Source organism: Ammospiza caudacuta, chromosome 7 (genome assembly GCF_027887145.1).
Source record: "Ammospiza caudacuta isolate bAmmCau1 chromosome 7, bAmmCau1.pri, whole genome shotgun sequence".
NCBI classification, from domain to species: domain Eukaryota; kingdom Metazoa; phylum Chordata; class Aves; order Passeriformes; family Passerellidae; genus Ammospiza; species Ammospiza caudacuta.
The window spans coordinates 46,190,481-46,205,170 of record NC_080599.1 but is presented as its reverse complement, the minus strand read 5'-3'; the positions used below and the strand labels follow the sequence as shown (position 1 = coordinate 46,205,170).

The following is a 14,690-nucleotide window of genomic DNA, read 5'->3' as shown; positions in this document are numbered from 1 at the left end:
TCCTCATTGCAGGATAATGAGGTGGAGTTCCTCATCCCTCCAGGCTGACCTGCTGGCCCCACCACCACATCATAACCTGCTCATCAGTTGGCCAAGAAATGCCAAGAGCCCTGAGGAGGCTCCTGGTGCTGTCACTGCCCAGAGCAGGAAATTCCAGGTCTCTCCAGGTGAGGAAGCTGATGGAAGGACTGTGAACAGCACTTGGCCCTTCTAAAGTAAAGGCTCTGCCCCCCAAGTCCTCAAAGCAAGGCAGGAGAACCCTTAAAACAACAGGAAGCAGAGGAAAATTTCTGCCAGAGCAGGTTTAAATTGGATATCAGGGCATGCAACAGCTTTTAACACTGACTTAAATTAAAATACAGAATAAAACAAATGCACAACTACTTATGCAACTGAGCTTTATTTAGAACCTTTGAAGTCATAAAACGTCTCCTTGTACTGATCTATGTAAACATCCAATCAGGAGGTTTAATTGTTTTTTCCCTTGCACAGAAATGAAGTTTTAAACAAACCAGAACACCCCCACCCAGACAAGCGTGGTGCAAACTGAATTCTCTGTCTTGGCCCTGCACGTGGAGCATGGTCACTGGTTTATCAATTAGTTGCAATATAATTGTTTAAATTTTTTTGGCAGTAATATATTCGAACACACAAAGTGCAAATTACAAGAAGCAGAAAATGTTCTCTCTCCTTCTGAGCAACGAGAAGTGCAAAATGTCTCATCAGCCCATAAATTCTATTGTTTCTGTCTATGAACTGCATGTGCATCACAGGCTGATAAACAGCCATGGATTAAACAACTTCATGGATTAAATGTGGCAACGTCTCAGGGTGGGTACAAAAACACAGGACAGAAGAATCATTCCCTCCTCACAGCTCACCTCAACTCCTGTGCAAGCAGAGCAGTCTGTCCAGAATTCTCCAGTTTTCTACACCTGGAGAGATCCCTGTGCTCTGCAGTCAGGATTCCACTCACACCTCACCTGGCAAATCAAACAGGACACTGGGAACCCACTGAAAATGAGAAGTCTCTTCCAGGCACTATTAAGGGAATACCCACCAATGGTTCCAGCAGGCTAAATGCACTTTGTGATTACCTAAAGTTATGGAAAACTTTCCAAGGAAAGAAGGAAAACCCTTTTCCATGAGAACTTATCACAGCATTCCTGTCTCAATGTAGTTACCTCGCTTCAGGATGGGTTCCTGTATGTGAAATGGGGAAAATTCCACTCAATTACACAGAACAGCTGTACCTGTAACACCTCCCTGCACTGCTCAGCTATTATACTGCAGATTTTCAACCTTCTTTCCATTCAATTCCTGGAATTTTTCACACAAAACGAGCAGCCAATTCCGACCCCACCCCCCCTTTCATTTCTCCCAGCTACATCACCATTATAAATTATGCCAAACAGTTCCAAATCAGACTGGGCTGCTTCCTCCAAACCCCTCCTGCTCCCCTGGACAGGAAGATTAACCCCCAATGCCTTGCATTGCCAGGAACCTGCCTGCCAATTCATCTGCTAAATCACCAAGGCCACATCACTCACATCATCACTGCTTGAGGGCTGGGACATGGAATGAGGTTGGGAACTTGTGGCTGAAGGTTCCTGCACCCCACCCCAGAGTGGGACCAGCCTTGGGAAGGCTTCAGACCCCAAAAAACTGGCTGGGGGATTCAACTGAGCTGGAGGGGTTTGAGGAGCCTCATCCCAAAGTGCTGCACCTGGCTGTGGGAGAGCATCCCAGCCCTGCCTGGCGTTACCCAAAATTGGCTCTGGCAGCCCCAAGAGAGGAGAATCCTCCAGGATCCATGGAAGCCCCTTCCTGCACTGCCTGATCCTGGGGAGACTCTTGGAAATGTGCATGAGTTTGGTGGTTAGGATGAATCCATCGAGCTGGAGGGACTGCTCACCATCACTCCTAGAATTACAGGATCACATTCCCAAAGCAAACTTTTTGTCTTCATTAAAGTTTCAGGATGAACAATTATGCTGCAGCTTGGCACGACAACAACTGCCTTTGTATGCGACATGCCTGGCATATATCAGCACATTTCTTCTCAAAAAATAGAATTAGAACAGAATGAGCTACGCTGTTGTTGTTCATGCTGCCTAAATATCTGAAAAGGCTCAAACATTTTAAAAGCCTAAAAAAATAAATTTCCCTCTCCCCTCGTTTATTTTTCATGCTAAAGGCTGCAAATTGACACATCACAGTAATTACCTCTGACTAACTTCCACAGACCTACCCAAAGAGATAAACATGAGAAGTTCACATTTGACTATCAGACTTACTGTGCCGAGCACAAATAATTTCCCAGAGGAGAATTTGATATTTCATCATTTGGAACAGTGGTAATTTAATTACATTGCTAATGTTTTCTGGCATACTTGAAAGAACAATTAGCATAAGTAAATCACGAGTGAGATGACAAGTCACTCAGCATTTATTTCTGCCCCTCAGATGAGATTGGTTGATGATCTGAAATTCTCTTTTGTGCGCGAACTGATTCCAGGTTCAACAGTCGAGGTTCAGAGCAGCGGGGACAAACTGAGGTGTCAAATAAAGCACAATGAGTCCTGTCCTTTGAAGTTCCTTAATTAAACCTTGTCCAGGGGAACCTCTGAAGCCACCAGAAGTCGTGGAGGGCGGGGAGAAAGGCTGGAAAGTCGTGGGAGGCCAGATGAAGCTGGAGACGCGCCTGGAGCGGTGGGAGCGCGGCTCCGGGCTCTGCTGGGGCTGGGCAGTGTTGGACAGCTCTGCTGACGGCCTGAAGGGCTCAGTGTGTCTCAGGACAGCACTGTCAGGGTCACTGTCCCCTTCTGGCGCTTCAGGATGGCCACGGCCTGGTCGTGGGTGACGCCTTCCAGGGCCTCCCCGTTGACGGCCACGATCTGGTCCCCGCGCTTCAGCCGGCCGTCGTCGGCCGCCGCGCCCTGCAACAGCAACACGGGATCTGTGTGGGACCCCCGGGGTTCCTGGGGCCTGCAATGAGGCCTGGAGTGGGGGATGCAGCTCTGGGGATCCCTCAGGGCCAGGAGAAATGGGGCATGGAGCTCTGGGAACCCCTCACGGGGGATGGAGCTCTGGGAACCCCTCATGGGGGATGGAGCTCTGGGGATCCCTCAGGGCCAGGGCAAATGGAGCTCTGGGAACCCCTCAGGGCCAGGAGAAATGGGGGATGGAGCTCTGGGAATGCCTCAGGCCAGGAGAAATGGGGGATGGAGCTCTGGGAATCCCTGAGGGGGGATGCAGCTCTGGGTATCCCTCAGGGCCAGGAGAAATGGGGCATGGAGCTCTGGGAACCCCTCATGGGGGATGGAGCTCTGGGGATCCCTCAGAGGAGATGGAGCTCTGGGGATCCCTCAGGGCCAGGGGAAATGGAGCTCTGGGAACCCCTCAGGGCCAGGAGAAATGGGGGATGGAGCTCTGGGAATGCCTCAGGCCAGGAGAAATGGGGGATGGAGCTCTGGGAATCCCTCAGGGCCTGGAGAAATGGGGGATGGAGCTCTGGGAATCCCTGAGGGGGGATGGAGCTCTGGGTATCCCTCAGGGCCAGGAGAAATGGGGCATGGAGCTCTGGGAACCCCTCATGGGGGATGGAGCTCTGGGGATCCCTCAGAGGACATGGAGCTCTGGGGATCCCTCAGGGCCAGGGGAAATGGAGCTCTGGGAACCCCTCAGGGCCAGGAGAAATGGGGGATGGAGCTCTGGGAATGCCTCAGGGCAGGAGAAATGGGGGATGGAGCTCTGGGAATCCCTCAGGGCCTGGAGAAATGGGGGATGGAGCTCTGGGAATCCCTGAGGGGGGATGCAGCTCTGGGTATCCCTCAGGGCCAGGAGAAATGGGGCATGGAGCTCTGGGAACCCCTCATGGGGGATGGAGCTCTGGGGATCCCTCAGAGGACATGGAGCTCTGGGGATCCCTCAGGGCCAGGGGAAATGGAGCTCTGGGAACCCCTCAGGGCCAGGAGAAATGGGGGATGGAGCTCTGGGGATGCCTGAGGGGGGATGGAGCTCTGGGAATGCCTCAGGGCAGGAGAAATGGGGGATGGAGCTCTGGGAATCCCTCAGGGCCTGGAGAAATGGGGGATGGAGCTCTGGGAATCCCTGAGGGGGGATGGAGCTCTGGGAACCCCTCAGGGCAGGAGAAATGGCAGCTCTGAGCTCTCCCCGAGCGCTGCTGCCCATCACTGCCCACCCTGCCAGGGTACACAGCCGGGAAGGGAGAGCTGGCTCTTCCCTGGAGAAAGGCCTGGGGAGAGGCTGGTTCTGGATTTTATGGTCATGGAGAGGCTTGATAAAGCAGCACTTAAATGTACTCCACACCTGAGAAACAGTGGGGAGGGAAAAGGAACCAAGCTGGGCACTGCCCCCAGCCCCAGCAGAGATGCAGAAATGGCCTTGGGTTGTTCAGGTTGAACATCAGATTAATTTTTTTTCATTTTTTTCACCAAAAGGTGCCAAGCATTGAAGCAGACTGCCCAGGGGAGCCCCCATCCTTGGAGGGATTTAAAAGCCATGTGGATGTGGCACTTGGGGACATTGGTTGGCAGTGCTAGGGGCACGGCTGAACTGGGTGATCTCAGAGGGTTTCCTAATCTAAAAAGTTCTGTGACAGTCCTGAAAGCTTCCACAGAGCTTTAGAAATGGCTCCTCTCCTCCAGACATCTCAGGGAAGTTCTGTTACTAAATCCCAAGCCCTGCCTGCCCTCTGTTGGCTCACAGTGTCTCTTTCTGCCCCACCTGCAGGAACTTCAGGTTCATTTTAGGATTTCCCAATTATGCTCACATCTAGAAACTTGTAGCACCACTTAAAAGGCACAATATTTTAATAATTTCAAATTGTAAAAATCCCTGATATTTGTGGTTTGAGCCCCAGAAGAGCAGGAGCAGGAGATTTGGCTCCTACTTTGCCATCACCTACCCTGCACAAGTGACACCAGGTAGGAACAGGGAATGTGACAGATTTCACAATTATTTTATGGCAAGTATCTCTAATTCCCACTGGTTTTCCTCCCTCCCCTTCCATTTCCACAGCTCCCCTGGTGTGGCCATGCCTGACAAGCCTTGCTGGCTCATTTTTAGCAGGGATGGCTGGGAACAGGGCCATATCTCCCTCCTGTAAAATGCTGTATTATGATTTTTCTCCAGCCTCAGAGGCTGGAGCTCTCTGTACCTGGCAGGGACCCCAATCCCCCCAGACACTCAGGGCAGGGATCAGAGATGGGCTAATTCCTGTTTGCTCATCAGGACACAGCATCTCTGCAATTTCCTCACTCCTGCACAGTGGGGAAAAAAGATGCCTTCAATACCTCCTGCAAATCTCTTGGAGATTTACAGATAGGAAACTGCCTTATAAATATTTTAATGTACAAAGCCAAGTTTCCCAAGTACACAGAGCAATTTTGCTGAGACAAAGTGTCTTGTTTCAGCCATCAGAAATATGAAATATAAACTGAGAAGCCAGCCATGAGTTCTGGGTCAACTAACTCACAGCAGCCTACTCAAGACAGTGCATTTTGCTTTTTGCTACATAATATATTAACCAAGCCAAATCTTAGGTTTATTTTTAAAGATAATACAGAAAAAAAAGGAGAGAAAGCAAAAAATAAAAGATACCTTGGCAAATATAGTCTTGACATAAATGGGCAGGTCTCCATGGGGACTTCCATACCCCCCTACAATGCTAAATCCCAGTCCATCAGAGCCTTTCTCCAAGGTAATAATCTTAGGCTGAGGTGCTCTGAAAACACAATAAATATCACTCAGATAAGCAGTGTCTGTCTCAGGAACACTTACACAGACATTTATCTACCATGAGGTTCTTTCACACAGTCACAATCCATGACCCTTGCACTGGGACATTCCTACAAAGCCCAGAGTTCAAAGGCTGCTCCGTGTGCTCCAGCTCCTCACTTGGAAAAATTATTTTAAAGTATTGTATTATACCCACATGCCTGTGCTCATAACTCCAGAGCTCATTAGCTGGAGCCTGAACTCTTCAGGGGTTTCCTCTGCCAACACTGAGCAAAGGAAGATTTTTTCTGGTGGAATTTAGACCACTCATATGAATTTATATATCTCATATTTGAAATTACATGTAATTTACAATTATTTTAAATAAATTTATTAAAATTAAATTTTACTTGATTATTTAAATAAATTTTATTTATTAAAAAAAAAAAATTAGGTGTGTAGAAAGAGCTGCTGTGGACAGAAGGTGGTGGCCCAGCTGCCCAGGGCAGTGGTGGAGTCCCCAGCCCTGTGTGGATGTGGCACTTGGGGACAGAGGTCAGTGGTGGCTTTGGCAGTTGGACTCCATGATCTGAGAGGGCTTTTCCAACCTAAACCACTCCATGATTTCATGGAATCCTTTTGGCATCTTCCATCTCTCTAAAGGTGCAGCCCAAGCTGAGTAATATCTGTGCATTTTTTAGGATATAAATCCCTAATTCTGCTTCATATTTTCACCTCCAAACTTCCCTGCTGCTTTGATATGAAAAAAGAATTCAAATCCTTTTGTAAAGCAAGCAGTTCTCCTTTGGGAGCAGCAATAAAACCAGTAGCTCACATCGTAAGACCACAGAATGCAGCACAAGGAGCTCAACTTTTACACTCAACCCTCCTGAGGTAGGGCAGCAACTTCTTAAAATAAACAGAGTGAACCACAGAATGAAAATGGAGAGCATAATGAAAATGATGAGCTGAAATGGAGAATAAATGGATTTCAAAATGGTAACTGGGATGCTACAGTGAGAAAAGCACACGATGGAGAATGATGCATGGCAGGGCTGGACCTCCAGCTTCCATCACCACACACAAGTGCTGCAAGCAGGAATGATTTTAACTGGATTTTTTTTGACTCATAAAGGTATAAGGATTGAAAAGACAAAGTCCTGGGACATGTTTTGTAAGGTGTCTTTAACTCCTCTGGCATCAGTGTGCCAATACCCAATTATTTCAAATTGCTATGATCAGAACTCCTTCCAGCTGAGGAAGCCAATGGACAAGGGCAGAAATACCATGTCAGCACAACATCAGGAAGAAAAGGGATACTTTTCCCTTGAAAAACACCCAGAAATAGTGCTTGGAAACACATGTTTGTTTATTTACTCAAGCAATTTCTGTCAGCAGGCGAAGACAGACAGGAGCCCACCATCAGCCCGGGGAAGGTCACAGAGCTTTCATTTTAAAGGTGATGGAAAATTAGAGAAAGAAGCAGTGGGAGAGACCTCCCTGCACCTTTCCCAGCCCAGGAATCCACCCCAGCCCTGCAGAAGAGCAGGAACTCACTCAGGGTCCTCGGAGGGGTGCTCGGAGGGCAGGCTGAGGCTGCAGCCCGTGGACATGCTCTCCAGCTGGCTGGCAATGGCACTGATGTTGGTGTCTGCCACCACCTGGGCAACAGGGAGGCAAGGAAACACAGGTTGGAAAATCAGCTGCTGGCTTTTACCCCAAGTAAAACCCTAATTCTACTCCTAAATCTCCACACTTTCAGGTAAGGGCAGTCACTTTTCTGGGGTTCAATGCAAATTTTGCTCTGAAGCTTCTCCTGCCCTCACAAGGCCATCACTCAGGCTCTGAGCAAAGGGGAGGAGTCTTTCTGGGCAATCTAGACAAAAAGGCAGCTTTTCCAAGGAAAGAGAGCCAACACAAGGGGTCCAGGATTGCTCTTGAAAGAAATCACCACAACCTTTAAGAGAACCCCAAGACCCAAGGGAACATTGGGCAAAACGCTGCAATGCCTCAGACTGGTTTGTCTGATGAGAAGGGAACAAATTAATCCTTGGTTTTGATTTCTCTGCATTTTTAGGCTGAAAACAAACTGGATTGTTCAACTTCCCAATTGTGGGTCCTCTCTTATTCTGAAAACATCCTGAGGGCTGGAGCATTTTTCTATGGAAAAGGTTTCTATGGAAAAGGTTTCCATGGAAAAGGGTTCCATGGAAAGGTTTCTTTCTCTAGGCTGAGAGAGCTGGGGGTGCTCACCTGGAGAAAAGGAAGTTCCAGGGAGAGCTCAGAGCTCCTTCCAGAGCCCAAAGGGCCTCCAGGAGAGCTGCAGAGGGACTGGGGACAAGGATGGAGGGACAGGACACAGGGAATGGCTCCCACTGCCAGGGGCAGGGATGGATGGGAGATTGGGCAGGAATTCCTTCTGTGAGAGTAGTGAGGGCCCTGGTAGTAACTTTATTTTTAATGAATTGATGCTGATTTTTTATTTACTTTTTTTTTAATGGAAAATTTTCAAAGAAACCACCACCAAGTGGTTTGGGTTTGAGGTATTTACAGCTGAAAGGACATCAATTTCCCAACAGGTCCACGCTGTGGTTATCCCCTAACTCCATCTCCCTCTGAGGGGATATTCCTCTCTGCCTGACATTTACTGCAGCACAGGAGTTCAGCTCAGACACGGTGAGGAACAGCCAGGAAGCACAATTCCAGTATTTCCTCCAGCTATGGCCCTATTCTATCAAAGTCAGCAGGTGCTTCTTCCACTCATTGCTGCGAACTCGGCTTTAAGGAAAACTTCCCTTTTCAAAGTAAGAAATGTGTTCTATAAATCTGTTTCAAATGAGTGCTCACAATTCTCCCATAGCAAATATTTCCCTCTTTCCCAACCCTCTGGAGCCAAGAGGGTGATGGAGCCAGGAGGTTTCCATGCAAATTCTGCATCCCAGGACTGGGGTTCCAGGATGCCCCAAAGGAAAGGGGGTCCAGCAGGTGAGAACAGCTCCTGGCTCAGCCAGCACAGACCCACCAAGGCTCCCTTCCTGTGCCATCACAGTAAAGAATTCCAGCCAGGATTTGTCTTTTTTTTTTTGTTGTTGCTCAATAAAATGAGGGTAAAACCAAATCTGTATTCAAAAATCTTCAGCTGGCAGCAAGAACACATCAGAGTTCAACAACCTTGTGAAAAAGCTCCCCCTTATCTCATTACTACACCTGCAGAAAAGAAATTAAATTAAACCAAGGCATCAAAACAGCTGAGAGGGATGATTGTTCCCCTGAGACCTTAATCTGCCATTTGCAAACAGCATTTGCAAACCCCTTCCTCCCCAGGACGTGCCCACAATAAGCCTTTCCAGCCCACTGAACACAATTATCTGACCCCTCAGAGCAGTGGCCCACCCTGATAATAAACAGAATTACTTCATGGCACCCCACTCGTGACGATCACAGCGATAGGGCTGCTCCTTTTGGAGGGTTTTGGTTAAAAAGGAGCAGTTTGGTGGTGGAGAGGCTCCTGTGCTTGCTGGGGAAGGGAACCACCACCAGGCTTTGACACCACCCCAGGTGTTAAAACACAACACCCCACCTTCCTAGAGCAGGTTTGTGATAGAGGCAAACTGCCTCTATTCTATCCCAACAAACTCCACCATCTGAGAACAGCACCAAGCTCATTGTGATGAGGCAGAATGCTCAGAAGAAGGAAAAGAGCCAACTGACAGCCCCAAAGGCACTTCCAGAAGCAGCTCTTTGACCCAGTGGCACTTCTAGAAGCAGCTCTTTGTTTGTGGGAGCCACCCAGTGCCAGAGTGCCCCATCAGGAATATTTTTAAATCCATCATGAGGTGCAATACTGAGCTGTATTACAGCTTTCAAAGATGAGCAATTTTGGGTTCTGCAGCAAGCTTTCATTTTCTATTCAGGGAACACTGTTGACATGAAAAGTGAAATTGCTCAACGTTGGTAACAATATGATAACTATAATTTAACAGAGAATCCTCAGCTGGTGTGAATCTGTGTGTTTCTTCTGACTTCAATGGAACTACACAAAACACCATCTGCTCTGGAACTGGCTCATCACTTACTGGGTCAGCAGTTCATGGACAGACAAAACAAAGAATGAGCAAGTCTCAAACTAAGTTTATTATCATTTCATTGCCTCTTTTTTCTTCCCCCCCTCACCCCTGTTTTTTATAGTCTCATTTGTGTCATAATACAAGCAGGAAGCTTGCAAAAGTCCCTCAGGATGAGTTCCAATCCAAAATGCTGTGATGAAAAAGGGAGTTAAGAGCAGATTTTAGTGGTGCCTTCAGCTTGTTTTCCAATTGTTGCAATAATTCTGCAAACGAGGAGAATTTTGAATTCTTACTGGCAATTATTTCCCCCATTTCTTTGTGTAAACATAAAAATAAACTATGGATCAGCACAGTGGCAGGCAGCAATCAGAAGCAATGTGGCAGAATTTGTCCCTTTTAGCTCCCAGAGAAACACAGCAGTGACAGCTCTGTTTTCTCTCTTCACTGTTTTTATCCTTCACCTGATGGATAATCACTTCCAGGCAGCTCTGTCTCAGTGATGATTCCATCATTTTTCCTAAATTCTGCTAGAATTTCTTTCAAGGACAAGGAAACCACCCTGTGGGTCCCTGTCTCATTACATCACAAGCACACACACACACATTTTCTTGTTCCTAGTTAACTTCCAATTAAAAAAAACCAAACCCCACAACTTGGAAGCTTGTTGATTTATCACGTGTGGCAACAAGTTATTTTGTTCCCTTTGTTGTGCTTTTACAGAGCCACGCTCACAGCCTGTGTGAATGGCAATAAAGAATTTTTGAATGGAAATGATTTCTTGCTCTCCTTCTGTGTAATTCCCACCAGCAAAGCACCCTGCAATTCTGTGATGCCTTGTGCCAGGGATGCTCAGGGATTTTTTTTTTCCCTTCCTGAATGCCATTTATCTACCCTGCTGCAGCTGCATGTTCAATTTATCACCATACCTGCAGGATAATGCTCCCATAAGCATTCTTTAGTAGATTAACTGCATCTGCATGAGACAGCCCATCCAAAGGTTGCCCATTAATGCTGACAATCCGATCTCCAACCTGAAAGTACAACAGCAATGGAAAATTACCAGCATTAGGGAAAATTAAAAATTAAGAATGCTTAAAATTCCTCGTGAACTTGGCACTGCACAGTCATGCTTCTCTTTTGCAGGATCCCTTTTGTGAGGATTCTGCACTGCCAGTGATCATTTCCCATTCTTTTTTTAACACTAACAATATGATCAGAGAAAACAAAGATGGGTTGTGTTTTGCTCTTTCCATTTGCAAGCAGAGAGGGAGGGGGATTTTCTCTGCTGTCCTTCCATCCAGAAAGGATTCATTTGTGCCTGAATGTGCACACAAGTTCACATTCTTCCAGACCTTGTAAGCACGTGCTGAAAGTTGTAGGGGAGAGAAGGAACTTCTGATATTAATCCAATTAACCTGGATGATTTCTTCTTCCTACACACAGAAAAATGATGTCGACCCTGCCATTGTTTAATTCCATCAGAGACAAGGCAGGAGTGTAGCAGCATGTCCTAGTGAATCTCATGGGCCAAAGCACGTGGATCTGCATAACAAATTCTTCTCAATCCTCCTGATTCCTTGAGACTCTCTCCAAAACTGGAAGTGTTCACCACGACCACCCCTGGAAACCCACACGTGTTGCGGGTCTGACAGAAGTGCCTTGTTTTGCTGTTTATTTAAGATCAAACAACTAATTTCTGACCTGGTTTCTTCTTTCTTTCATTTCTGGTTGGAGCTCTAAATGATGCCCAGTCTGGAGTTCGCAAACTATCTGTGGTTTCCTTCTGCCCTGCCTGGATCTGGATGAACAGAGACATCCCACGGCCACTACAAATGCATTCAAGCTCTTTCTCTTAATGTCACTTTTCCAATATGGGCAGCAATTGCCAAGAGGGGAAGAGAAAGGCAGATTTGTTTTTTGGGGTGGTTTTTTTGGTTGGATTTTTTGTGGTATTGCTTTTGTTTTTTTGTGTGTTTTGCTGTTGTTGTTTTGCTTTTATATAAATAGAGGCAGAGCAGTCTATGAGAGATTACCACTGACAGCAGATGCAGAAGTGCTTGAGGCTTCAAGGGACAGGTGGGAGATCAAACAGGAAATATTAGGGGCCTAATATTTCCTAATATGAGGAAGTATTAGGAGATAGCAGGGCCCCTGTACTCACTCTGAGCCTCTGCGTGCGAGCAGCCACTCCGCTGGCCTGGATCATGGCGATGAAGATGGGGATGTCTCCCAGGGGACTGCCCTTCCCTCCTGCTATGCTGACACCCAGGGCATCATATGGGCCCTGGAACACAGCAAAAAACCCATCTGCAGCAGGGGAACTGGCAGAGTGCAGGGTATGGCAGCACTGACTGCATAGATTGGTGGGACAGGAGAAAATGGGTCTGACACACACACCTCCTCACCCAAAGCACAGGCACACATCCAACCCTGAGTGCAAACACAAATCATGCAGCCTGACTCGAGAGAAATGCTGCAAAAATGAACAGTTTCAGTGGAAGGAGGTGGCTTTGTGAATGGGCAGAAAACAACTCACTGACCCTTGTTATCTCCACAGTCCTCGGGCCCGTATCGGCGCCTGCTAATAAAGAAACAAACAATTAGCTTCTGTAATTAAGAGATAATATAATTAAGAGATAACACTGTCAGGTGACAAGGGTCCCTTGCTGCCTAGGCAGAGTTATCACCAGGCAGGAGTGGAGCCTTCCTGTGCCAAGGCAGGCAGTGAGGAGGAGGAGGAGGAGGAGGAAGGATGAATGTGGTGCAATCCCTCCCGGTGTCACCCTGACTCCCATTGTAGCCCAGGCACAATCTGTGGCACTGCAGCACTCTGCCAGCCTGCAGAACAGCCCTATTGTGCCCTCACTCAATTAAAGATTGGATTATTATTCCTAAATCACAGCGTCCTTGCACAAAGGGCTCTGGGAATGGAGCAGTTCCAGGGATCTCCTCTTCTTCCCCTTTGGGCTGTGCTGGAAAATAATGGACAGGCAGGAAGTCTGGATGGTGTGCATCCAGTAAAAGGGTGTGGAAAAGTACTCAAAATACTGGGAAAGGGGAGGGAAAAGGGAAAGAAAATGGGAAGGGAAAGGGGAAAGAAAAGGGGAAGGGAAAAAGAAGGAAAACGGGAAAGGAAAGGGGAAAGAAAAGGGGAAGGGAAAGGGGAAGAGAAAGGGGAAGGAAAAGGGGAAGGGAATAAGGACAAGGGGAAGAAAAAGGGAAAGGCAATAAAGGTGAGAGGGAAAGGAAAAGGGGAAGAGGAAAGGGGGAAAAGGAAAGGGAGAAGAGGAAAAAAGGAACAGGGAAAAGAGAAGGAGGAAGGTGGGAAAGGGAGAAGGGAGGAGAGGAAAATGGAAAGTAAAGGAAAAAGGCAAAAGGCACAGAGACACTTCAGAGTTCAATTCAAACTGAACTTTTTCAGCCCAGCAAGCTGATGGTGTAGTCAGGTTGTAAGCTCTGCTACACCCACCCCTAACTGTATGAGCTTTAATGAAACCAGAAGGCTGCCAGAGTAAATCTCCTCCAAAATTCCACAATTCCTACCCCCCAGACCAGCACTCCCCACATCCATGCAGGTGTGCCTGAGCAGCTCAGCTCTGTGGCACTGGGAGCCCAGCCCTGGGACCCAAAAGCAGGGTCAGGAAATGCCCAAAAGCCACCAGGCTCCTGCAGTGCCTGCAGACCAGCAGAAGAAATGTCTTCTCCTCCTGCCCATGGTCAGATGTGAGCAAAGATTCCCAAATCCTGGAGCCACTCTCCCCAGGTTGCTGCAAGTTTTGGATTTTTAACACTCTCTAAACCTGCAAACTGGGCATTGTGAGTCTCTCATTACAAAACACCCCTTTATGCACTCAAGAGCAACAGAGATGTAAATGAGGTGGTGGCAGCTTTATTCCCTGAGAAAACCATTCCTAATGTGAGAACCATGCCTGTGCTAAGGCTCTGACAAGGGGAATGGCAGGGCACAGGAATTCTGCACTTAAAACAGAGGGGCCACTCCTCCTCCAGCAGAAATAAAAATAATAAAAATAATGTCATCTTCTGGGAAGTGTTTGGGTCTAAAATCATCCGTGGGGCATCTTTGGGGAGGCTGGGCAGGAAAGGCAGACTTGAGTGCTCAGTTTGGCTTTCAAAGCAGCAGGGTACAAAGCAAACCCCATCAGCTGCTCTGACAGCTGCCCAGTTTGTACCTGAGCCTCTCTGGGCTGTGTCTGCTGAGGATCTCTTGGTGCTGACAAAGTTCTGCAGGCTGGAGAGGACGGGGGCGAGCGCGGGGTGGAAGTGGCTGTGGGCACTCTGCTGGCTCGCCTGAGGGTGAAAATAGAGAACAAAACCCATGAGTCCAACCCCAAAGTGAACTTTAAACCAGACCCTGTGACAGGTGGGAGCAGCTGTGCTCTGTGCCAGCCACACTGGAAATGCCACATTGGCCACGCCAGTGCAAACCCCTCTGTGAGGGGAACTGACCAAAATCCCCCCATGGAGGTGAAGTCACCAGCCCTGCAGGGATGGGACAGATGTGTGGATGTGGCACTCGGGACAGGGGTTAATGCTGGGCTTGGCAGTGCTGGGGAATGGTTGGATTTCATGGCCTCAGAGGGGTTTTCTAACCTCAGTGATCCTGTGGTGCTGCTCACAGTGCTACACACCCTTATTCCACATTTATGTGTTGCTCAGGTCAGCTGCAGACAGTGTTCCCCTCTCTCAGCAGCTCCCTGGGTGTCCCACACCTCAGGAGAAGGGGAAATGAAGTGATGGGCACTTTCCCTGTGGTGCCCCTGCATGCCTGAGCACCCAGGAGGACAAAGAGCTGCTCTCTCACATGAGGGGGATAACAGGGACACCCATCCTGTCACTGGCAGGAATCTTTGCTGTTTTAGC

The 14,690-nt window shown here is 48.0% G+C and overlaps 1 protein-coding gene across 2 annotated transcripts in view; it reads right to left on the bottom strand.

Moving 5' to 3' along the window:
- Nucleotides 1–441: 441 nt before the first annotated feature.
- PATJ (PATJ crumbs cell polarity complex component) overlaps nt 442–14,690 on the bottom strand; it is a 139,293-nt gene continuing 125,044 nt past the window's right edge. The window contains exons 37-43 of one of the 2 annotated variants that reach the window (XM_058809089.1): nt 14,000–14,117; nt 12,350–12,390; nt 11,971–12,093; nt 10,736–10,840; nt 7,300–7,403; nt 5,626–5,749; nt 442–2,939 (exon numbers count right to left, since the gene is read on the bottom strand). In XM_058809089.1, the coding sequence (XP_058665072.1) occupies nt 2,793–2,939; nt 5,626–5,749; nt 7,300–7,403; nt 10,736–10,840; nt 11,971–12,093; nt 12,350–12,390; nt 14,000–14,117 (762 nt within the window). In that variant the 3' untranslated portion in view covers nt 442–2,792. The remainder of the gene's footprint in view (nt 2,940–5,625; nt 5,750–7,299; nt 7,404–10,735; nt 10,841–11,970; nt 12,094–12,349; nt 12,391–13,999; nt 14,118–14,690) is intronic. The other variant, XM_058809090.1, reaches the window with a different exon arrangement.